Source organism: Miniopterus natalensis, chromosome 12 (genome assembly GCF_054644295.1).
Source record: "Miniopterus natalensis isolate mMinNat1 chromosome 12, mMinNat1.hap1, whole genome shotgun sequence".
Taxonomy (NCBI): domain Eukaryota; kingdom Metazoa; phylum Chordata; class Mammalia; order Chiroptera; family Miniopteridae; genus Miniopterus; species Miniopterus natalensis.
In genome coordinates this window covers 49,758,790-49,783,848 of record NC_142092.1, presented here as the reverse complement: position 1 = coordinate 49,783,848, position 25,059 = coordinate 49,758,790, and the positions used below count along the sequence as shown (strand labels likewise).

The window sequence follows — 25,059 nt, the reverse complement described above, 5'->3', positions numbered from 1 at the left end:
ATATTTATGATACAGAAGTACCATTTCAAAAATCAACCATTAAAAATATTTTTATTGAGTAGCTGAGAAAACAATATTTGTTATCATGCATCAATTAAAGAATATAAGATACATAATTGTGTAACTGTACATTATAAACCCAAGAGGAGTATGAAGAGCAGAAAATCAAGGACATTTCATTGCACAATTTTCATAAAAATGATAACACTATTTGCATCAGTTAAAGAAGAAATATCATTTTACATTTCTACTCTTGGAAATATGAGCAATGTTTTTGATATGAAGATGCAAAAGTGCTAGTGAAATAAATCAAGCTGTTTAAGCTTTAGGAAAAGAGGCAAAAACCAATCTTATAAGCAAATAATTTGTTTATAATCTATTACACTTTAGAAAAAACATAAAGGACTTAAATGATTTTTAGAAACCTTTATCAAGAGATATATGGTGATCCCTCTGTTGGGGACTTAATTCCTTATCATGGTGAAAACAGGGGCAGTCACCCATGTCTTCTACCTTAATAATAATAATGGAAAAATTATATAAAGGGTTTAAAAATAGTACTGGAGACAACGAACAAATTCTGAAATAAAAATTAAACCATGAAATATCTTCTCACTACACATGTAACCAATCTTGACTATAAAAATGTGTCAGGTGTGAAAGCATCAGTTTACAGTAAGATAAAATTCTTTCACAAAAAAACAAATGAACTCTTCTGGCTGACAGCTCCCTTTCTAAACGTAGTAAGATCAAGAAGAAAACTAACCTTAATGCTACAGTCCGAGCAATTCAAAACAGAATCTCTTAACCAAAGCACAGCATCTGGAGTCCACATGCCAATAGATTGTGGAATATCTGCTAAACAGCACCTGATGGCCTGAAAAGCAAGCACGAGGGAAAGGTGAACACACTGCCTTCAAATAGGTTCTTGTGAGTAACGTCAGTATTCTTTTCCTACAAGTCATACGGTGCCATGATAGAAAGCGAGTGACAGCGATAACTCATAACGACAGTCACAGCGCTCAGGTTGGAGCATTTGCTTTGTTCCTGGCTCTGTGGATATTACCACTATTATCTTTACTCCTGTCATGAGCCAGGGCTTATTATACCGGGCATTTCACGTACTTCTCACCCGACAACACTCCTTGTTGCGACCCCATTATACAGATGGTGAAACAGACTTGGAGAGACTATCAGACCACAAAACTGAGAAGAGAGGACTGGGACTTATATCTAAGTCTTTCCTCTAAACCCAACTAAAAAAATAAGTGTCGTTTGGATGAAAACTGACTAGTGTTCCAAAAACCGTTTTGGAGGCTTATGCGCTTCCTTCAGCATTTCCCGAGTACCTCGTGGATGCCAGGCATTTGTGCTTACCTTTGGAAGATTGTAATGAGAATTAAGAAAAACTGAACCCATAGATAGCTAAAAGCCTCATTTCCCCAATGCCTTTTGCCTCCCACCACTGCACAAGCTTTTGTAGAATGGCTATAGTGGAAGTAAAAGGTGACCTCAAGGACCCCTTCAGTCTCATGGGAGCCTTTGAATTGATGGAGGCAATTCTGTGAAGGGAACGAAGCCTACTTCCAGGATTCCTGGATTCCTTCTTTCCTCTCTGAGCCCCATCCTCCCTGTTGTACCCTCCTCCTTCGGGGGCTCCGATCTCTCACTGTGCCCCTTGGGTGAGGTCACACACTCCAATACCTGCGGGGGCCAGGCAGGTAATGGTAATGAGGGAGGGAAGCAGCCAGATGGGGCCAGTGCACTGGACAGCATGGCTCTCAGGGGAGATTGCTGTTTCCCAAGCTCCCACAGAGTGCTGTCCCATAAAGGGGAACACTCAATATTGTCCGATTTTCTAGTTTGTCAAGGGAAGCTAAAAGTGAGGATTTTTGTGTGAAATTATCGGATTTTTAAATCCTGGCAACCAACTCACATTTTAAAACTCTAAGAGCCAAGAGCCTGAACCCAATATTCATGGGCCAGCTTTGGCCCACAGCCATAGTTTTGCTGCTCTTAGACCTTTTGGGGAGATGCTGTTAGCCAGAGGCTTGGCCTCACTGGCTTTTAAAGTTCTCCCAGCTTCACAGCTATTAAACAGAGAAATCTAGATAAGATTAATAAAAAAAAATGTCATGGCTTTTAATGCTGTAGCAGAGAAGGTATATTGTATGGCTTTCAGATAGTCAGAAGCAGTGAGATGGTGCCCCCACCCTTTTCCCCTCCAGTCCAGGGGACTCTCCTAGGTAAGGCTGGTCCTGGTGGATGTTCTAACAAGGGGTACAGAGGCCAGAGGTGCTATCAAGGGAAAGGAGCACTTAAAAGCCTAACAAGTTTCAATATTATGGCTGAGCAACAATAAAAGTGATTTTGAAATCTGGCTTGATCGCAAGTTAAACAGCTTCTCTGTAACAGTCATTCTAGAAAAGGCAGTGGTGACTGGAGTGAGAGAAATTATAAAAGCCATGCTGATCATGGCCAAGCGCTTGTTATTCGCTGAGTTTTGATGGCATAAGACATCTTCTGGCACATATAAGTCAAGCAGCCTTTCAAAATTACACAATGTCAAACAATTTTATTTTCAAAAAATGATTAATTTCTATACAAAATCCTTTACTTCTCCTAAAGGTAGGAAATAGTTAACAATTTTAATTAGTTCAAAATAATTCAAAATTCCTATCATAAAGTTTTATCAATAGAGGAGGAATAGGCTGAGGTTAATCTTTTTACTAAAATCTATGGGGGAAACATCATATAAGAAAATGATTATTATAAGCAGGTTTCCATAGAGGATGGTTACTTAATCAAAATAAGAACTCTGGAAGTAATTATTTAAATACAGTACCCTGAAGCTGTGCATAAGTCAGCATTGACTAAATTGTTAAAATGGAGCCTCTAACTGGACAACATAACCTAATAACCCCTCATACTTGAAACAAACTTTTATCAAATGATGTTCTATAAGTCTGACTGGTATTCTTGTCTAAGTCAGCTGAATTTTACATCTGAAAATCAGTGAACAATCCCATCTGGATTATTTCCAATTCTGTTACAAACTCAGGCTTTGATCATGATCAAGATAAAAACTGAGAGAGCATCTCACAACATGGTTACAAATACATTCAAGTCTCTTCCAGCAAACCTCCCAGGTTTCTAACACACAGTACCTGAGATGGTATCGAAACCATTTCTCGTAGAAATCGAGAGGGAATTTCCCTGAGCTCAGATACTTTTACGGATGTCACAGTGCCAGAGTCCAGGAACTGAACATCAAGTGTCCGGCTGCTATGAACATTCATGATCTGCAATGAGACAAATGTTGGCTAATTAATTAGCACATCCAAAAGGCCTAAACTGTTCTGTGCCATTACACTTTGTTCAACTCTAAATTGTATATAGAAGCAACAAAGACTTCTGTTATTAAACTTTCTCCTGTTTAAAAATGTACTTTTAAGTATTCTTTTAGAGTAGAATTGATTTCAACATCTAGTTGTTAATTTATTTAATCAGTAGTAATCACTAAACTAGTAATAATTAGTAAAATTAATAAATATGGTAATATTTACTATGTGTTCAATTCTAGGACACTACTGACTATGAAACAATTTGATACATTGTTATATATCGCTGATTACAGGATGCAGTCTGCTCTCCACAATATTAAAATGTGAGAAAAAAAGAAAACTATGTGTCTTAGAAATGAGGAGGTAAAGAATAGAGAGAATTCAGAGACAGAATTTTACTTGTAGCAGGTAAATGCTATATATTTTTAAATCATAAATGGTATTTTATAGCTTTGTCAGAAAACCCAATCATAATTATTATCATTTGTCCTAACTAAACATGTGAAACTCAGAAATTCAAAGAAAGGTAAAATAAGTTCAAATTAATAATTCAAAAATGGTAAAATTACACATTGAGTCAAGGCAATAATTACCTATTTGTGATCAAATGGCAACATCACAGTGTAAGATACTGGGTGCATCTTTAAATGACCATCATTTCCCTTAATGAGCCACTGTAATATCTGGCATCATTGAATATAGTTACACTGGCCAAATCCAGCCCCATGGGGATAGTTATCTGGGCAGGAACTTCATGCCTACAACTGCACTAACTGCCACCACAGGAATGGCAGTGCCTTCACTATGATCACTCACAAATAACTGAACCACTCTTGGCATGAAAGTGAGATTGACCAAAAGTAAAGCCTGTTGTTCTACTGCCCCAGAGAATACTTTCTTAATATAACAGCATACATTTTTAAATCTCTTAAGACATGATAAACACAAACAGTACTATGAGGCAGCATTTTTAAATGTATTTATTTATTCAAACATATACACTGAACATACATATTAGTATGAATGGTATATATTGAATACTTATTATATCCAGGCATAAGTGGGCCACAGAGATATACTTCCTCATCTTAAAGAGTTCCTGGTCTCATGAGAGATGCCACAAACATACACTCATAAAATAATGCAGTAAGGGCAATAACAAAGTTATGCACGGGGTACTATGAGAGCAAGGAGAATGGGTACCTGACCCAGCCAGGAAGTAGATGTTAGAGCAAGCTTTCAGGAGGAAATGCCTAGAATTGGTAATTTTCTTTAAAACTAACTTCTATCTTCTTATTTTAGTAAAATGCCTCCATTGCAGAAAACGTAGATACTTAAAAGAATGATATAAAAAAATCACTTGTAACCTATAGATTATAATTATCCTTCTAGTCTTTTATCCATGCTTTTACAAAAAAGATTGATTTATAAAAATTGGAGCATATTATACTGTAGAAAGTGAATGCAAGACCACTCGGGATGTGTTTGGAGGAAGAGTGATGGCTGGGAGAGTGATGGCCAGGGATTAGAGCAGGCTGGATGTATGGAGTAAGTTCAAAACACATAAATAAAGCTCAGACATGTCAAAAGCAAATATATCATTTAAACACAGAACCTGGTTTTCATTTATCAATTTTCCTTAACTTTCTATATACATCATTAAAAGAATGAACATTTCTGTTATCTCAGAGGTAGACAATACACAATTTGATAGTAATAAAAATACTAGATATTGTTCTAAAGATTTGAACATATGCTGAAAAGTTATTTTTGCCAAAAAGACATAGCCTTATTCCACACATGAAGAAACTCAAGTTGAAAGATACTCTGCAAAACACTGCTACTCTTTAAAAGTACACGAACAACAAAGAAAGACAAAGAAAGAACAACTGCCAGGTTGGAGAAAACTGAAAAGACATGACAACTAAATACAACTTGGGATCCTGGACCAGAAAAAGGACATTTGAGGGAAAATCTGGGACATGTCAGTGAGTTCTAAAGAGTAGTTAATAATATTGTATCAATGTTAATTTCCTGGTTTTGATAATAGTTATATGCAAGATGGTAACATTTGGAGATGGTGGGTAAGGGGCACACAGGAACTCTGAACTATTTTTGCAATTCTCTAAAAGTCTAGAATTATTTCAAAATAAAAGTTTAAAGAAATTAAGTATTTGTGCATTTATAAATTATACACTAAACATCACAGAGCTTTAATATTCAAATAATGCCATGTTCTCTTTAATGAGTCATGTCCTTGAAGTTTACAGCTCAGCACAAAACTCTTGTTCATATAGCCCCAGGTCTCAGCTTTCTGACACACATTCACACTGACGATAACTACCTCAAAGTTGCTGCTTTTGTTAAAGTAGACATGACCAAGTTTTATTTAAATAAAGGAAAAAAATCAGTATAATTATCAAAATTTTGCTATACAGTATTCAAAACCAATAAAGCAATGGTTTGTTCCTTTTTAGGGTTAGTTTCTTTGAGAATCTTATGAAAATCATGGATACTTCCCCCAAAATACATAATACACACACTATACATACACAATCTGCAAGAACCCCTGGAAGCAGAGGTCCTCACACCTACATTAAGAACCTCTATAACAAAGAAAAAACAGAGAAAATAAAATCAAGCCCAAATTTTCTATTTTAGCAATTGTGAAAACTAGGTATCAAAAAAATAAGAAAAGAAAAAAGGAAACAGTATCCACAAAAACAAAAAATCCATGTTTGAAAAACATATAGAAATATATGATAAAATATAACAAACCTTTCAAATTCATAACTGAGGTTGCAAGGAAACAAGACAATCATTAGGGACTAGAAATAGAGGAGTACGTGAGTATTGAAGCCAAAGCCACCCTGGGCAGGAGGGAGGAAGGATTTGAGGCTCCCCCAAGAAGCTGGAACTCTCAAAGGGCCACAGCTTCAATGGAAGGGGGACTGAGGAGAGCAATTCGGCAAATAATCTAGTGAAGCTGAAGATTCACATTTCCTGTACCCACAAATTCCATTCCTACATATGTGCCCTGGGGGATATGCACAGGAAGGTTCGTGGTAATGCTGTTCATAACAAAAAATTAGAAACAATCTAAATATCCATCATCAGGAGAAAGGTACGATAATGTTGGCATATTCATACACTGCTGCATCATACAGCAGAGAAAACAAATCACCCAGAGCTGAACACGTTAACAGGGACCAATCTCACAAACATAAAGAATGAAATGCATGTCTCAGAAGAGAATACATCTATCTATCTATCATCCATCATCCATCATCTATCTATCTATCTATCTATCTATCTATCTATCTATCTATCTATCTATCTATCATCTATCTATCTATCTATCTATCTATCTATCTATCTATCTATCTATCATCATCTATCATCATCTATCATCTCCACACACACACAATGTATTTTTTACCATAGTGCATTTTCAAAATCTTTAATCCTTAAAAATTTTTTAAAAAAAATTTATCTTTACCGTTGACAGTATTACAGATAGCCCCCTATTTGCTCCCACTGACTCTTTTTTAAAAACATTTTTCACTTAGTTATGCCTTATTCATTTATTTTTTACTATAAATATTTATATACATATTCATTCCTGTACTTCTACAACCTAAATGTGAAAATACATAGATAGTAAACATGTGTGTATAGATACAAATATAGTAGAAGTATAAGGAAATGAGTAGGAATGAGAAACACCAAATTCAGGGGGATGCAGACAGGGAGCATCGGCCATGATGGTCATGTTTTATTTCTCAAACTGTTTTTTCCATATTTTTAAAAAACTTGTTTGTATGTCGAAAATATTTCAAAATAAGTTTAAAAAGGTCAAGCAACTGATTTTACCTCTACTCGTAGCCATTTGCCTTTGCAATTGAAGAGGCAGATTTTCCCACAGAAGGGTAAGGAAATGAAGTACTCTGAGGTCACGTGCTGCAAAACAGAAGCATGACACCTTATTACTCGCAGCAAAGAGCATTTGCTGCACCATTAAGAAAACGTGTGGCACGGGCTGACTGCTTCGCCCACATGCGATCAGAGGACGCGGCACATGCCCAGGGGATTACAGAACTCTGCCTTGCTTCTCTACACTTGCCGATGGCAGTGATCTACGCTCCTCCTTGCACATGGCTCATGAATCAGCCTGTTAAAATGTCTAAAAGGTTAGCGGGGAGGTGAGTGTATGCATCCAGGCTCTGGCGCCTTCAGTTAAACACGAGGAGGGAGGATGGATCTGAGAGAGAGGGGAGCAGCTTGGATGGAAGCGAGGAGGCTGGGCGAACTGTCAATAAGGCCTTTTTTTTTCATCTTTTAACAGTTAGATTCAAAGACAGGATTTTAATTCCAAAGCAAAAGATATGTTATCAACACCAAGATGGGCATCACTGCTCGTGAAGGCCAACACGCCTTGGCCGCAGGCCTCTTCCTCCTCCTCTGCTCCGTCCTTGAGGCTGGGGCCTGCAGTGGTGTCTCGCTCTTCCCCACCCGTCATGCCTCCGCTGGGGTTACATGGGCACCATGGATTATGAGAGTGTTTTTCACCACCGTGGGTTATAAGCACAAGCATGCAAATGAGCGCTGGAGTCAGCCTCTCTGGGTATCTCAGATTTCTCCAAGACAGACTAGCAAATCAAACCTAAGTAATGACCTTGAGGCACATCTAAAACATCTGTAACCCAGGAAGGGGTAAAACTATAGATCTAATGCCTTAGTTCCAGGATGTAGTCTGAACACAGGCTTAACCTGATTCAGTAAAAATTATGGAATACCTATTCTATGTAGGACACTAGATTAGGTACTATAGTGCCTAAATGAATTAGGTGCTTACCAGTAAACCTCGGTCCCTGCCCTCAAGAAGCCTATCGTCTAGTAAGACAACCAAATACCCAAATAGCTAAACTACAGTATTACATAAGTGCTACGAGGCCTCAGTGTGCTTTGTAGGTTAGAGGCAAGGGGGTAAGGGGTCACTTCCAGGGGTAAGGGGATCAAGGTTGAAGTGGCAATAGGGTTTAGTTACTTGAAAATCACAGCATATTCTGGATTATGACTATAATGTCCTAATGGAGGTAAGTAAATCACCTTAGAACCTTAAATCAAAACCTCTACATATCCTGATACTTCTGAAGGAATACTAGATTTAAAGGGTAAAAAGCTTATTAATAAATTTAAGCTGCAGAACCACGTTTACTGAGGCAGTAGGTTCTCAGAGACCATAAAGAGCTTGGGGAGTGTTGCCTTAGAGGTTTTATTCTCCTAAACTCCATGGTTTTTTCTTTGCCCAAGGCAGAGGAGCCAGCTGGCTCTGGCAGACAGGCAGCTGCACTGTAGGATCATCACCTGCACCTTGGAAGTAACAAATCTACCAGCTGTCAAGCAGTTGCTATATGCCAGGCACTGTGCTAACTAAACATGCTTGCAACTTGTTCTCATGACAATCCCATGCATGCACACTATTATTAAACTCATTTTACAATGCAGAAACCATGGGGGGAGGGTTTTGTTTTGTTTTAAATTATGCCATCTGTGGCTCTTACCCACTATTCTAAAAATTCTACCTCAAACTATTCAAAAGTTACTCATCCTTATACAAATGTAGTGGCCACTGTTATTCGCAAATTCGGAACTAATTTTAGAGATAGATGATGCTCTGCCGTACCTTACAATGGAAGTAGTCCTCTATCTTGTGCAGAAGGTCATTGAGCTTGTTCAGCCCCTTACAAGGCACCTGGCAGTAGAGTGTGCCATCAGAGCAAATATTAGTCACTCTGACATTTGTGTACATAGCGTCAACCTGGAAGGAACAAAAGACGTGCCAAGGAGGCTTGAGAACAGAGCACAGCTCTTCCCTGCCTCAGGAGTATCTACCTAAGTATCTTGTTAAAAGTCTTTGCATATTAAAATCTTCTAAGTTGGAGGATAGATAGGATAGAATGAAATTCATAATTTAAATATAAAAAACTAATTTAGACACCTCTCTTTCTAAAAGAACTATCTAATATCATTTGTATCAGGCACAAAGTAGAGTTTTTGCATACATTAACTTAACACTTTCCATTGTCTGAAAAGCTGAGACTATCCTTAATTTTTGTTTACTTTCTCCCCATTAATTTAGAAAAAGTATTTTACATAAAACATATTTTTGCAACAATACAGAATGAAAATAAAAAACTCTTACCGAATTAATCCCATTATCAACCTAGCTTCTAATCTGTTTCCACAGGTCACATGAATTTTAGTTATTTTAAAAATTTTAAATCATAGTAAAGGTTTAATTTTAGCCATCTTTAGTCAAATCATAATATAAAAAATAATTCACTATTGTTCTACTTATTAAAACAAATATTTTTCCAATGTCGCCATAAAGCCTTTAAAATGATCATTTGTGACAACTCATCCTATTCTTTAGAGTGGCTGTTCTGTAATTTATTTAAAGGTTTCTTCTTGCGGATATCTATGTTCACATTGTTAAAATATTAAAGCTAATAATAAACATCTTCACTGATCTAATTTTCCCTTTTGTAATATCCTCCCCTATTATCTTTGCAAAATAATTTCATATGAAATTAACACATGCTTATTTTAGAAACTGGAAAATAAAACAAAAATCTAATTCCTAATAATTACTATTTAGGTTTTGGCATTTTTCCCCCTACAGCCCCCCTTTCCCCTTTTCTGTCTGTATCTAGTGTTAGCCTAAATTTTAAAACGTTCTTTTCTGATAACTTTCTTTCCTATGATGTGTGTAACACATGACAGTAGTGGTCCCAGTGGTACCTGAACGTGAACCTCGAGTGACTTGTCACACATGGCCTTTAAGCAGGTAGCATTGATATTGATGTCATCTTCTCCCGAGGTATCATACAGAACAACAAGTGGAATATCAGCTTTTTCAAGAATTTCCACTGCAAAGATCTTCCCACAAGTTAAAGATTCAACCACCTTCACTAAGCCAGGATCATCACTGAGAGCTTCCAACCCTGAAAAATGTTGAATATTTTAATTTCTACTTCATTAGCAGATTCATTTTAAGACGGACAGACTGATTGTGTTTGTTTTAGATACTTATTACAATTACCAATCTACTATGAAATTCTTAAATTTTATAGGGAAGCTTTGTTTTACAATCTCCTTTACATAACCACCCTAAGGTTTTAAGATATATATTATAACATGAATGCCGTTTTGAATGATCACACTAAGGCACACAATTTAAAAATATATTTTTTATATCTTTATTGATTTCAGAGAGAGGAAGAGAGAGAGACAGAAACATCAATGATGAGAAAGTCATTGATCGAGCCCACAACCCAGGCATGTGCCCTGACCGGGAATAGAACCCTGATCGCCTGGATCCTAGGTCGATGCTCAACCTCTGAGCCACGCCCGGCCGGGCTAGGCACACAATTTAAAACAAAGAAAAATTGATCATCAATCAGAATTTCTACCTTAGGAGAAATAGCCGTTACCTTATATACAAACACATTTAAAACAGAAGTCTAATACATAAAAGAAACTATCAATCAATTATGTCTACCAGTCATGTACTTGTAATATTTTCTAAAAATATACCCTTGACTTTTTTCATTTTCTAATTAAAAAATACACAATTATTTCTTTCTTATAAAATGAACATGTATTTATGGGAAATTTAGAAAACCACCCTTCCTTCGTTCCTTTCTTGATTCCTTCTTTCTTTTCTTTCCTTACTTCCACTTCCATTTTTTAAGTACACCACAATGACTCTAAAGATACCAAAGAACTTTCTGATTTATCATAGAAAGATTCAATAGTGTTTACCATATTATAGATACAGGCGAATTTTAGTCTAATTAGTCTTTAAATTCTTTGAAAATTGTAATTCCATGTATCATATATGTGACAACTTTAAGTTAATCTATTAAACTACTTAAAACTAGCTCAATTCCCCAACGATGGCCCTCTCATCACTGATGTTTCTCTCTCTCTCTCCCCCTTCCTCTCTCTGAAATCAAAAAAGATATATTAAAAAAAAAATTCTTTCATGAAAATTAGCCCTGTGAAGAAATCCCTCCTTCCCAGCATATAACGTCTATCTCTGTATTTATCCCCTTTAAGTCCATAAGCAAAAGCTCACAGGCTCCCTCTGAGGAACATTTCTCTCATTCTTGCTCTGTTCTAGACACATAGCTTTATCGCTCTTATCAAACCTTTCATTTCAGCATCCTAAATCCTGTCCTATGCTCTTAATATGTTGTTTTCAAAACTAACTCCCACAGGTTTGTAACAGGCTTTTCAAATAACTTGAGAGTTATCCCACAGATAGAGCCAAATCCAGTTCCTCTGACATAAAGATTTATCCTTGTTGGGAAGGAGGGGTTTCTTCACAGCGCTAATTTTCATGAAAGAGTTTTTTTTTAAACTGTATCTCCATTGATTTCAGAGAGAGGAAGGGAGAGAGAGAGAGAAACATCGATGATGAGAGTCATTGATCGGCTGCCTCCTGCACGCCCCCAACTGGGGATTGAGCCCGCAACCCCGGCACGAGCCCTGACCAGGAATGAAACCATGACCCCCCGGATCCTAGGCTGATGCTCAACTGCTGAGCCACGCTCGGCCAGGCTCATGAGAGAATTCTGATCATTTTCTGAATTTAGCTCAGGCTCTCTTGGCATGATGCATACATATTTCAATGCCTTTCTTCATCGTTAACATACCTACTGTATCCCCCATACTTTCAGGTTAGCCCCACAATGTCATTCTCACACACTCCTCTATGCTTGCTTGAGGAGGAAAGGAAAGAACAGCGATACACTGACTATGCCAGAGACTGCACATGACCTAGAGCTGAACTCGTGCCTGCGCACTCGAAGGTGTGTTACTTGGCAGTAAGCGGTACCCACAGAGTCCATCTCACTGGGAATGAAGCTGGGAGTCACTTCAAAACAGGTTGAACGACATGATTTACATTGATCAAATACCAACATACAGAGCCTCTAGCAATTGTTATTAGGGAGGTTTAGAACAACGACAACAACAAAACCCTTTTAAGATGGCCAAAAGACATTTTTATAATAAAATAAAATATATATGTTCTATATAACAAAAATATACTAAAAACTATTACATTTTTATAATGATCACATCTTATAAAGTCAATATTAGACATGAATTTATTTTTACCTTTCAAAAATAACACATTATAACACCTTGAGGTACTTAGTGCCCTTTAGGGTTTAACCAAAGTACAATGGTAACAGTGTATAAAAATGTAAAGAGCTTTCAAAAAAGTTCTTCTTACCTGCTAGCTTACACTTTGTAGCTTGGAATGAGAGGGAACAGAACTTCGGGTTCAATTTGTATGCTTTGCTCTTTTCAACATTTTCACTAAATCCATAGTCAACATAGCATACCTAATAATAACAAAAACAATGTTTAGGTTCAAATAAAATTCTTTATCCTCACTTCTTAAAAAATCACTTGATGCACTTAATCAGTTCCACTTGATTCCATAATGACCAGTTAAGTAGAACCACACTGCCAGGGAAATGCCAGGAGAGGTGCCCTGTCTTAGCCCAGAAGAGAAAGGCTGGGGCTGGGACCAGGGAAGCCAGGGCTCCTGATTTCCAGGCCGCACTCCTCTACTGTGCCTTTCCAGCAGGGGAAAAGGGAAGCCTGATGAGCTCTGATGCCCTGCTGTTGCCAGCTTCTCAGCAGCGTACCCATCTGGTCTGCCAGCAGGGACTCCCCTACCCTTTCATTAATATCATAATGCTTATTCCTTCTTGATTTACACACTTCCGCTAAGGACTTGTACCCTCAGGCAGCAGTATTTGTTTATAGAGAGGGAGTCACTCTGGTGGTATTTATCAGATTCGAAATCCCCAAAGCAGCATTCATGATGGCTGCTCTCGGCTATTAAGCTGCCAGGGAGAGAGATGACGACAATGTCATGGCTGGATAGCACTGAATTCTATATTGTAAAAACAGACCCTTGTTTGTCTTGTTTTCAGGGTATTAAGCTGGGTTAGACCTTCATCCAGCTCAGTAAAAGGCCCCAAATCTGCTGAACAGGGTTCTGTGTTTGCAAAAACCTGCACGACACTCCTCACCATTAGTACAGAACATTAAGAGTCTGGATAGTATTTTTCGGGTATTAATACTTCAGTTGAAAAGGACTTTATAAGCAAAGCTGTTTTTTGTTTTTTTTTGAGAAAAATAAAAGTTCTAGAAACATTAAGCTGTGGTTTTAGAATGATAAACTAAGAATCTGAGGGAAGGTGTTGAAAACCTATTATGTTTCTCTAGTTAAAGCAGATAATTGTTATTACAAAAACAAAATAAAACAAAATCTAGGGCAAAGAGAGTTTTACTTTCTGCAGCGAACTAAAGTTCACAGCTTCTTAGTACCTAGATTATGGTACTAAACACCCAAAACAAAACTTATTCCCAGCAGAGAATCTAAAGAAAATAAAAGAGACCACTATGGCCTTTCCCTGACCACCTTATACTTAGATCCGTGGGGCCTGTACATCGCATATTGGAAAGGACCATCTCTCAGAGTCCGTATCTTGACTCAATGCTCCCTTCAGCCTACATCTCGGCAGGGTCCCCACTTCAGGGAGCCAGCCTTTTAAGTGTATCACTGGTCCAGTTCTCCAAACTCAAATTAGCACCTGTCCTTTCTCCCACAGGCTTCAGGATTCAGGCAGCTGTGTTTCCTTTAACAGCTACTGCCACATCCAACTTGGATTCTGCTCTTCCCACACCCAAATTGGAGATAACAAGACCTGAAAAAGTATGTGAAATCATGATTCCTGGGAAATTTAGAATATACTCCTAGCACCAACAGACTGAAGAATAAAACTGCTCTAAAATCAAAGGATTTCTGTCATGTTTAGGGCTTGTTTTCTTTTTTTAAAAAATCATGATATCGTATATTTGTATGGCAGCTGATGTTTATGAAACATTTGCCCATGGATTGCCCAGCTCAACTCTCCATACTCTGCCCTGTGTCCTTTGCTCTGTGAGAGGCGGTCAGTAATGTCTCTCTAATGCTCTGGGATCAGCACAAGCAGGCTCAGAATTCTGTCATCAGGCCTCACCCAGTCCATTCCTGGTTCTCTGGCACCATCAAGTGGCCAAAGATCTCACAGCACCACCTACATAATAACAGACATCCCTGGGACGAGGGTCTGGGTCAGGCCAAACTAGCGCCAGCCTCAGGGGGTGACTGTATGTTCCTGTTTCTCGTACTCACGAAGGTCTGTGGAAAGCAAGGAGGAATTAGTACTTGCTGTCGGGCATAGTACTGTTCAAGAGAAACAAGACTTGTTAAGTAGCTGAGGTTTCTCCAAATAAAGGGGAAAAAATCACCTCTGTCGGGTACATGGGGATGTGGAAGACAAGATCAGACCAGAATTGCTACAACTACTGCTGTCTTCAGACCTTACTACTGTATAATATACCAAGCCACCCTTTTCATCCCTAAGTCCAGCCCACAGCTCTCAGAAGCAATGAAACAGCTGCTGGCTCCCTCTTTTGTAAGATATTCTTGTTCTGGCTTCCCTGACACTGCCCCTCTAGGTTTTCCTTCCTCTCTGGTCATCTTACAGTCTTCTTTGCTCCTCTTATGGATAAACTGCAATATGTGTGTGTGTATGTGTGTGTGTGTGTGTGTGTGTGTATTTTTTTTTTTTTTTTAGTGAACATTTGGGTTGTTTCCAGTTTAAGACTATCAATAATAAAGCTGCTACAAATGTGTACAAGCCTTTCTGTGGACCTCTTGTGTAAATATTTAAGGGCCATATGGTAACGATTTAACTTTCAAGGCACTGGAAATTGCTAGCCAAATTTCAGATTTTAAAAGCCAGGTCATCAAATTTCTTAAAAGTTTTATCTCAGTAGATTTGGTTAAGGAACTTCCTAAATTTCTCTGTGAATCCGGCAAGTGATAGCTGGGTAGTCACGGCATTTCCTACTGAACAAACCGGGTAGGAAACAGCCATACTCCCCTTCTGACCTCCTGACCCTGTGTTTGAAGGCAGGGGTTTCAGGGGAGAGTACCTGATGGACTGAAGCCTGGGTTCAGTGGTTATCTGCACTTAGCGACACGAAGGGGATTATTTGCCAGGGCTGACACCAGCACAAGGAACAGCTTTTATTTATTTTTATTTATTTTTAACTTATTTTTCCATTGCAGTTGACATACAATATTACATTTGTTTTAAGAACAGGATTTATATTATAGGACAGAGGCCACAGAAATAGAAGTGTATTTTTGTGCTTGCAAAATCTAGACAAAACTGCTTTTAGGGCAAAAAAGTTCTAGTTCTCAGTCTCTGCACTGCAGTAAAGAAAGGCAATGGGAAAAGGCTGACCACTAGGGATATGGCCAAGTCTGAAAGTCTTGGAGCCCTGCTGAGGGGAAAAACTGGTCAGAGAGTTCTCTGACCTTTCCAAGATGGCCAAGAGGGCAGGACTCAGAGCATGTCCAAGTCCTGTTCGGGGTCCTCAGCTGACTGCAGGAGAGGGGAGAGGAGGAGTGTCATCTCCTCTGATCTGTGTTGTCTCCCTTACTCCAAAGTACTGACCTTGACCAGATGCCCACAGAGTCCTGAGCAGTATTTATTATTTTTCCTGGGGATTGGGAATAAGGGCCCCTCCTGATTACATCATGGGTTATGGACACTTGCATGGAAGAGAATTTTTTATTTTTGTTTTTTTCCCCCCCACTAAAACTTTGAGGCAATATAACTACCACTGACTTAAAAGCTGGCACAGATAATCTTTTATAGGTTATCTTTTCAACTTCTGGAGAAAATGAAATAGTTTATTTATTATGTCCTTAGGATACACTATTAGAAGCAGCATTTTCATTTGAAAACTTATGTGCTTATCTTCACAATGCTATGACAAAGTAAACAGTGCTTGCCTTCATTCTGTTCCCTTCTGTCGAGGTGATCTGGGCCCGTAACCAAGCGTCCTCCTCAGCATGGACAGCCAGCAACTGCCCAACGTGCACAGTCTGGACTGGTGTGATCTTTGGGTTCTTACTGTAATACTCCTTCATTTCATCTTCCATTAGTTCCTGAGCAGCAGAGTAGTCTTTACCCACATACCTAGATTAAAGGAAGAGAACACAAGTGAGGCAGCACAGGAGACTGCAATCTGTAAGAATTCATTAATATCACTGTTTTTCTACTGCCACCTTTGGTTCCAGTCTCAGATTTGCTGACATCAACAGGAAGAAGAACACGTATTTAGCAAACATTTAAATCTCAATAAAGAAAAGTATAATACTGTGGTGCTCATGCAAAAAAGAACAAGGTCCAATAAACCCACACAATAGAGCAAAAAAGCCTGACAACAATCCAGTAGTTGGGGTGTCTTCAGGAGGCTGAGGCTGAGAAAAGACTCCAGGGAAGGGGAGAGAGGAAGACCCAGAAGATGGAGACTCTAGCGGAGGCCGGACAACAAGAGCGGACAGAGATTTTGACTAAGGCTGCTGGAGATCTTTGCAGGTTACTGACGATAACCACTTCGAAGTTTTGCCTTAACTAAGGCTAGGTCTAAACAAGGCCCAAGCTCTGAAAACCAGTGCAATTTTACCAGAGAAAAACAAAGTCTTAAACACACTAAACACAACCATGTGACAACCCCTCCCCAACTTACTGAACACATTACAAGATGTTGCATTCTGATACCCTTAGGGAAGATAACATGTTGTAGCAAAATGCATCTTACATTGATTGTATGCTTTCTGAGAATTACCTGTTCAGGATATGTTCCTATCTCCTACAATTTTCTGCTGCAGACAACTGCAGTCACCTTATCCTAGTTCATGTTATTAAAACTTACTATTTCCTTTCTGCCACAAACAGACTGTTGTATTTTTGCCCTTCAGTCTTTAGAGACAATTCCATCAAAGGCCTCCTTCCAGGATGTAAAACTTGGTGAAACAAGTCTGGCTCCTGTAACAATGGCTTTTTAGCTAGAAGGCTATGCTATCACCTAGCCAGGCAGATGGGGATATGCCATGAGTATGTTGTTCTTTGTATTGTTCTAGCTCTTACCTAGAGCCCAAGTGGTCCTACTGAGCATCAAGACACTGCTCCTTTAGGAGGCTTTTCATGTATTCTTGGTAATTGTCAGCAGAGCAGAAGATACCACAGTCGTCCTATTCATTACTAGAGAAAAAAACTTTAAAAAGTCCTACATAAAATAGAAGGAATGCCTCTTTTTGGCAATGGCCGTTTTAAAACCAATGATTACATGCATACTATTCACTCCAGAGACAGCTATAGAGCTCTGTCACACCCTATTATTTGCACTTACTGAGCTTTAAGAATGTGAAGGGACTGCCTGGAAGGCAGCTGCACTCTTGGCTCTGAAGTCCCCCAGAAGACCTGTAATTCTGCCCAAGTGCCCATTTCCTGGGACTGGAGTCCCAAGAGTCCTCCCTGCAGCGCTGCCCCAGCCCTGGGAGCTCACTGGCAGAGAGAGGACTGGAATGGAGCCTGTGGGCTTAGTCATCCACCTCACATAGGCACCTGCCTTGGAGGAGGAGGAAGGTGGTGAGAAGCGATTTGCAGGCTGATTCTGTAGTGATCTGCAAGAGGAGGACAGCTACACGGCTTGGGTGGAGTAGAGGGATGATGTTACAGTTGGTACGACAGTGGTCAGTGGCAAGAATGAGGTCATATATACTTCCCAAATTACCTCAGCATGCGGGCAAAGAATGTATGTAGGACAACTTAGGTATGACATAAGTACAAAATTAATTTTTGAGACCAGAGACAACATTCCATTCTTGACCTGAGGTTCTGCTACAGCACCACTCTGGACCCTTCACGAGTCACAGGCCCAGTTTCCAGAGCTTACTGCCTTGCCTGAGTGAAGATGTGGGTGTAGAACAGGTCTCAGCCCAGCTGGGATCCACCTGTCTACGGGACAGTGGGGAATGCCAATGATCCAGGGTCAACCTCATGGCAGACATCACCCATCTGCTGAAATGTACAATGCTAACTCCAGAATTCGAGTTTACACTAGAAAAGGGGATCTAACTAACCTGAGGACCCTGGGCCAAGTAATCCTGGAATAGATTGGAACCTCCCTACTGAAGTCCTAGAACTGACCCAGATCCCTGCCAGCCCTTTGGTAAGAACATCAGAAATCACATGATTGATCCAGCCTAGTGCTGGGTGCTTGGCTTCTGACAATGGCACCAATGACTACTGGCAACAGATACCAAAAGACCCTGCCAAACAGGCAGATTTCGGTTTTGTTTGTAATGTTGAATGGTAACAGTCAGTCATGTGTTCCTCAACATCCTTCCTTTACTCAATTTATTAGTGAACCACAGTGGACCCCTAACCCTTAGCTACCTATTTATATCTTCAGGACATACCACATCTTAGAATAAAAGCTTTATCCATTTACTATCCCTGCATAAAACACGACCTCTCTAAAGTTTCTGTGCATTCTTCTAGTTGGAGCATCCCAAGGTAGTTCTCATTTCATTATCCATTCAGACTTAGTTTATTCAACTAGAAGAGCTTTAATATTTTTAATCTATTCTTTCATGGAAGGACTTTATTTTTTGTGGCCTTTGTCTGCGCATTCCCAGCTAAGCTATGATTCTCTGGAGGAGTAACAGCCCAAACCACAAGGACAATTTTGTTGAAGCCTAGATTCTGTTCTGCCTCAGCCTTCTTCCATTTTGTCCAGCCACAACCACACCCTAAAGCTGATAGCTCCAGAGATCCTGCTACACCAGTTCCCATTCTTTATCTCGAGTCAGAAACTGCAAATCAGTCTTTCAATATTTTCTATATATTCTATATTTTCTCCACAACTCCATGTGAAGTGCCTGGAGCTGGACTGCTTTTTGTAATTCCAGTTACCATTAGCCACTCAGGTAATGACTCCTCCTCCCAGGCAATGATATCAAAAGGCTCAAGAATCAGAGCATCTTTGGGGCCAAGGTCTAACCTGATATATTATACTAGGAAGGTGGTGCTTAGCTATTTTGACTTTTAGGAAATGCCCCAGAGCCCCAGATTAAATAGCATTACCTTCCTAGTGGGCGACTTGCCTTTTCTATGGACTAGATATTGCTTTTGACATAGTTACCATTATGCTTTTGATGTAGATTTTTTTTCAAGTTCAGACCACATTATCATTTCAATTTTTAAAACTATTAGTAATCTTTTCTCACAAGAATAGTTGTATATTTTGAACATTTAACAAGTAAGAATATATGTAAAGATTAATTTTTTAAGAACTTTGATTTCAAGATGATCACCATGCAGTGGGTGAGACAAATGTATTTATATAACCATAATGTAAAAGAAATAAAAATTAAGTCTCCTAAGAGATACAAACAAAAAAAGTTCTGGTAGTTGAGAGAAATGCGCAAGATATATAGAAAAAAAGAATATATTATTATATGTCATTATAACTCTATAGAACTTAGAATATATGATTATTCCTCAACCTCCAGAATCCTTGTGAAGAATATGAAAGTAACAACAGTACACTAGGATCCTAAAAAATTAGAAAATAAAACTTGCCTGATAACCACTTCATTTGTGTTGCTCAGTTCAACCACCAACACCGATGGGGATGCCTCTGTTGGAATGACTAATGGAGGAACTGTAATATTCTCCACAATGGTATCGGCACTTTTGACAACGTTCTTTTCTATCTGCAAATATTCTTGTTCAATAGTGGACTTGACAGCATAATCGCCGTGTGCATGCCCTGCATCCTTCAGGGTTTTGTCAGTGGGCAGTGGAAGTTTAGCATAGAGAATGGCCTTCTTACGATTTCCAGAAATGTAGTCTATGGTGCATACATCAGAAAGCGAGGCAAGATTTTTTAAGGCATCCTCGGGGAATTTCATTTTGTATGTGTCCTCAAATGCTTTGGGAAGTGCACTGGCCCAAAGACCATTTGAGTATTTCACCAGCAGCTCCGCGACTTTCTCTTTAAAGTCTCCTGGCATGACTGCTTTTAGTGCTGGTGTTTGTTTTGGAGCAGGTAGTGGAGATGGAGGCACTTTTTCAGGGTCCAGTTCACTTCTCAAAAGCTGCTTTCTCTTAGCTGGATAAAGAAGCAAGTCTTGACCACCACTGTAAGGTTTTTCCACCTGAAATTTTTAAAGAAAGCAAATGGCAGGTAACTGAATGACTATAAACAATCTGAAAACAGTAATGCGTTTCAAATTCAAGAGCAGCACTATTCTAAAATTAATCAAGGGAACACATTTTCCTCTACTAAGATTTCAATGCACTGCCTTCACCTGCAAATAACACCACGAGCCACATTTCAGAAATAAAATAATAAAATTTCCCTTGTGAGGCATCTGGCCTCCAACCACCCTAGGAAATCATGAGTGGTTCTGCCCTATAGACTGCATATCTCATTCATTTCTCTCTGCCAGATCCAAAGCAAGTTTACAACACTGACTGAATAGAAGTGGAATGAAACTGTGAAGAGGTGTCAGAACCGTCAGAAATAAACCACTGGGAGAAAGCTAGGAAACATGTAGATGAAACTGGAGTGCTGTCTCTCTTCTTCCTGCAATAGCCTGAGGAAACCCTCAGCTTTCTATCATTTAGAAAAAGACGGTCCAGAGGTAAGGTACCATTTTTACAAGCACTGCAGTCAAAGGTTAGCTGAAAGTGTTGCCTCTCCAATAAACAAGAGTTAAAAATGCCTGGCATTTTTATGTCATCCAATCTCTAATTCTATCTGCATAACAGTCCTGAGAGGCATGGCCTGATGGCATCTCTATGAAAAGAGAAGAGAAACTAACGACAGGCCCCTTTTCCCCCAAGTTCTGTCTCTCTACTACTAGACCAGAAGTCAAAGACTACAGGCCCCAGCACAGCACAGCTTATCACTTGTTTTTGCAAAATCCATGAGTTAAGAATAAGTTTTATACCTTAAATGGTTGAAAAAAATCAGAATTATTATTTAGTGATGTGAAAATTATATGAAATTCAGTGTACACAGTCTTTCTGGAACACAGCCATGTTCACCCACTTATTGCTTGCTTCCACACTGCAAGAACACAGCCTAGTAGTTGTCCCAGACTATGGGTGACAGTCACATAGCTCTTGGCCTTAAAAATGTACTACCTGGCCCTTTATAAAAAAGTTTCTCGAGCTCCAATTAGACTGAAGTCAGTATTTACAGCCTTCTGAAATGTTCCTATTTTGTCAGATCCTGTTCTGCTATTCCTTACCTGCAAGTGAAGCCCTCAGGAGAGTATTCCAGACACACAGGTAATAATACAGGCTTGCAAGAAGTCCTCTCTTTCCCAAGAAAAACAAAATATGAAACTATGTGGGGTGAGTAGCTTGATAGTAAAGAATATTTACTTCATTTTTAAATAAAATGTTGAGGAAGAGAGAACATAAATATGTATTTGTAAAGAAGGTATTGTCTTGTTACCGGAGAAGAGATTTAATAAGTCAAAAAACAGCTAATTTAATATTAAGATAGATTCCTTTTAGTCTGAATATATATTCTAGATAATACATGAGGATGAATATTAATATAAGTACAAAACTTTAGGTTTTCCTCCTCATATTCTTCTGCCAATGTGTGTTGCTTAAATCTTGAGGACTAAAGAAAAAGTCCTTGCCTGAAAACCCTAAGGCATCAATAAGAGCAGAGGTAACTACCTACAGCGCAGGTAAGGTAGGCCGTGTTTAGCATCTGTAGCACTCCCCATTGTCATTGGTGGACTCCTGCCAATGCCCTGTGACACTCTGGGTGTTGGGTTAAATGACAGTCACAATTTATGTCTCTAGTTTTAAGCCTTAGGGACACAAATATTTAAAACATGTTTTGCTCTCAATGGTTAGTCCACCTCTCTAGAGACTCATGCTTTTAATCTGAAATCTTCAAATGCCAATCTTCACTGTGCTTTAAGACACCTAATAAATACAAGAATACTGATTGGGTATCCAGAGAAGGTTTAAGAAACATACTTTTGGAGCAAATGAAAAAATAAAATAATTCTAGGTGAGTTATCCACTTGTCATATAAAATTCCAATTAATTTTAGATTTAGACAAGGCAGTACTCCATATTCAAAGCCAGCTGAGCCTTCTGGGCCCATCTTAAAACCCTTCTTCAGTCTTCACCTAGCAATCTCTTCTCAATTTCAATGGGTCAATTTATTTGTCTGTGGACCCTCACCCTCACCTCCACCTCCCAGCAGGAGACACAGGTAGGTAACATAAAAGATTAACTCCCTACACCATGGAGTTCAAGCCAAATCCTTTGGTGGTCAGAAGATTCTGGTACGTAATATGCCTTACACTTCCTGTCCCCACAACTTCATTATATTAAGCTTGATTCCTGCCTCATTTGGAATCACAGCTTCAATGAGATACTTCTCAGACCTCTCTGGGTTTCTGAAAGTCTAGAGTAGACAGATTAGATTTGATAGATGTGAGACTTAAGGACATCAACTTCTTTGGAACCCTGTATGCTCACACAAATAGGTCTTCATCCTATATACCTAGCAACTTTCTTCTCCCTAATTCTGAGGTCTAAACGTCTTCCTTTCTAATTTACCTGTGTTGCCAACTTAAAGTTCTTGAAGTCAAACTCCTATGAGTCCATGAAGGCTCACCTGCTAACTCTGCCCCACAGCTCAGGTAAACTTCCTGTCTCTTATGGAATTAGAATTTCCTTTGCAATTCTAAGACAGAATTGGTATTGTCCAATCAAATCAGAAAGTTTTCCAAAACAGTTGTATGGGTCTATCAAGGCACAGTTTCATTTCCGTTGGGTAGGAGTGCTTTGTGTTGAAGCTCTAAATTAAGTTTTAAATTTCATTTTATATGGTCACGACCCAAGACAGTGTAGCCTCTCTCTCTGCAGGAGTTTACTGATGCTAGTGACACTAAGCCCTAGATACTCACAAAGGGTTAGACATTTTTAGCTGTTCCTATTTAAGTATGACTGCTTGTGGCATAGTCCACAGAGATTTAATCAAAGGTAAAGGTAAAGGTAAAGGTTCCTTGTAGAGGGCAACTCCTGTGTACAAATCACCTCCCCAGAGAAACTCTTTCTCCACCACACAGATGAGTTGTTTTATATGCTCCACATATTTCAAGGCTCATACTCTTTTTCACTCCCAACCCTTTGCCTAGGAAGGACTTCTCACTGATGCTGACTGCAGCTATTCGGATTAGGTTAAACTTCAAGACAGTTTCTTATAGCAAGGCCCAAGGTTAGGCCCTTGCTCACAGGTCCCTCCAGGAAAACAGTGGCGTCTTCTCCTGGTTAGATGTGTGCAGAGCTTTGGGATGATCTTGGCTGAGCAGGTACTCTAGGCATTACACTCTCGTTACCTTTGCAGGGCAGTGGGCGGGGGTGATCTCTTCCTCTAAGATGGCAGAAGCTCATGTCATCTTGGAGTTTTGATTCCTGTGACTTCAGTCACTCACTGCTGCTTTTTTCCCCTTTTAAACTTTTGTTCTCTTCCCTCCAGCTTTTCCTGTTTTCGCTGAGATAGGCTCCTCTCAGACTTGCTGGGCATGTCTCTGGTTTACCAGTGGGTTTTAACCTGCTTCAATTCAAGCTGGGCTGTCCCTCAAAAATAACAGCTGCCTTTTCCTAAATAACTTATGTTTCTGATACTGCATTGGCAGCTGCTTTTAGTTGATCTCATTTAGTTCTAACAACCCTAGGAGATGGTTAGAAATAGCCCCATTTTAGAGCAGGATGATTTATGTGCTGAAAGTAATACAGCTAAGAAAGGGCAAGGCAAAAATCTAACCAAGGCTAAAACTCCTTCTGCACTATGGGGCCCTCTGGGAATTTGCTCTATTTCAAGTTCCAGAAGAGCAGCATCACATTACTCCTCAACTCCACTATTCTGATTTTGCCACCATGCCCTTCTTTCTCCTATTCAGATGGTCACTGAAATTACATTTAAAAACTGTTTCAATGTGTTCGTTGCATATTTTTTTATGGTGAAATAAATAAAAAGATAAATTAGACTCCAATTAGGTATTGTGGCTATACTTTCAAGTCGTCAGTTTACTTCCACTGCTATTTCTGCTGGCATTGCTACATGGATTGTTTCCACACCATTAAGCCTGAGGATACATCACTGCTGTTTATTTTCACTTCCTTAGAAATCCAACACCAAGAAGTGTTGCTGTCCTTCTAGAATGCAACGGGAACTCAGATTCCAGTATCCATGGCCTGTAGGCTTACCATCTCGGGCTCTTTGCACTTCCAAGACAGATTCTGCACACTCTGCATTTCCCTCACAAGCTGCCTAAGGACACCATGAAACTGGTGCATCATTGTTAATATGACTTTATATTCTCTTTAGCTTTCAAAACTCTCAGCCCACATTTTGTTGCCAGAGAGCTCTGAAAGGTAAGAACAACAGATTCAAAGCAACCTGCTGCTTGCATCCAAACAGCATCTGGCATCCTTGTGAAGAGTCTCACAGCATGTAGCTGATTAGAACCTCCGTGAAGTTAAGATTTCAGAGCTGCCATTTAGTCCCTGAAGCTGATGCTGCCTGTTCTGATATTCAAATGGAAGTCCCTGCAAGTAGTTATCTCTGGGTGGTAGCACAATGGGTGTCTTATTTTTTTATAACTCTATTTTTCAACCTCTTTAATATAGGATGTTTTATATGATGGGGGGGGAATAGTTTTGTTTTT

At 39.2% G+C, this 25,059-nt stretch overlaps 1 protein-coding gene across 1 annotated transcript in view; it reads right to left on the bottom strand.

The window, feature by feature from the left end:
- Positions 1-25,059, bottom strand: part of TDRD7 (tudor domain containing 7) — a 43,700-nt gene that overhangs the window by 5,601 nt on the left and 13,040 nt on the right. Inside the window, exons 6-13 of the mRNA XM_087822774.1 lie at positions 19,925-20,502; positions 16,276-16,471; positions 12,652-12,763; positions 10,149-10,351; positions 9,031-9,165; positions 7,218-7,304; positions 3,168-3,302; positions 767-877 (exon numbers count right to left, since the gene is read on the bottom strand). Coding sequence (XP_087678900.1) covers positions 767-877; positions 3,168-3,302; positions 7,218-7,304; positions 9,031-9,165; positions 10,149-10,351; positions 12,652-12,763; positions 16,276-16,471; positions 19,925-20,502 — 1,557 coding nt within the window. The remainder of the gene's footprint in view (positions 1-766; positions 878-3,167; positions 3,303-7,217; positions 7,305-9,030; positions 9,166-10,148; positions 10,352-12,651; positions 12,764-16,275; positions 16,472-19,924; positions 20,503-25,059) is intronic.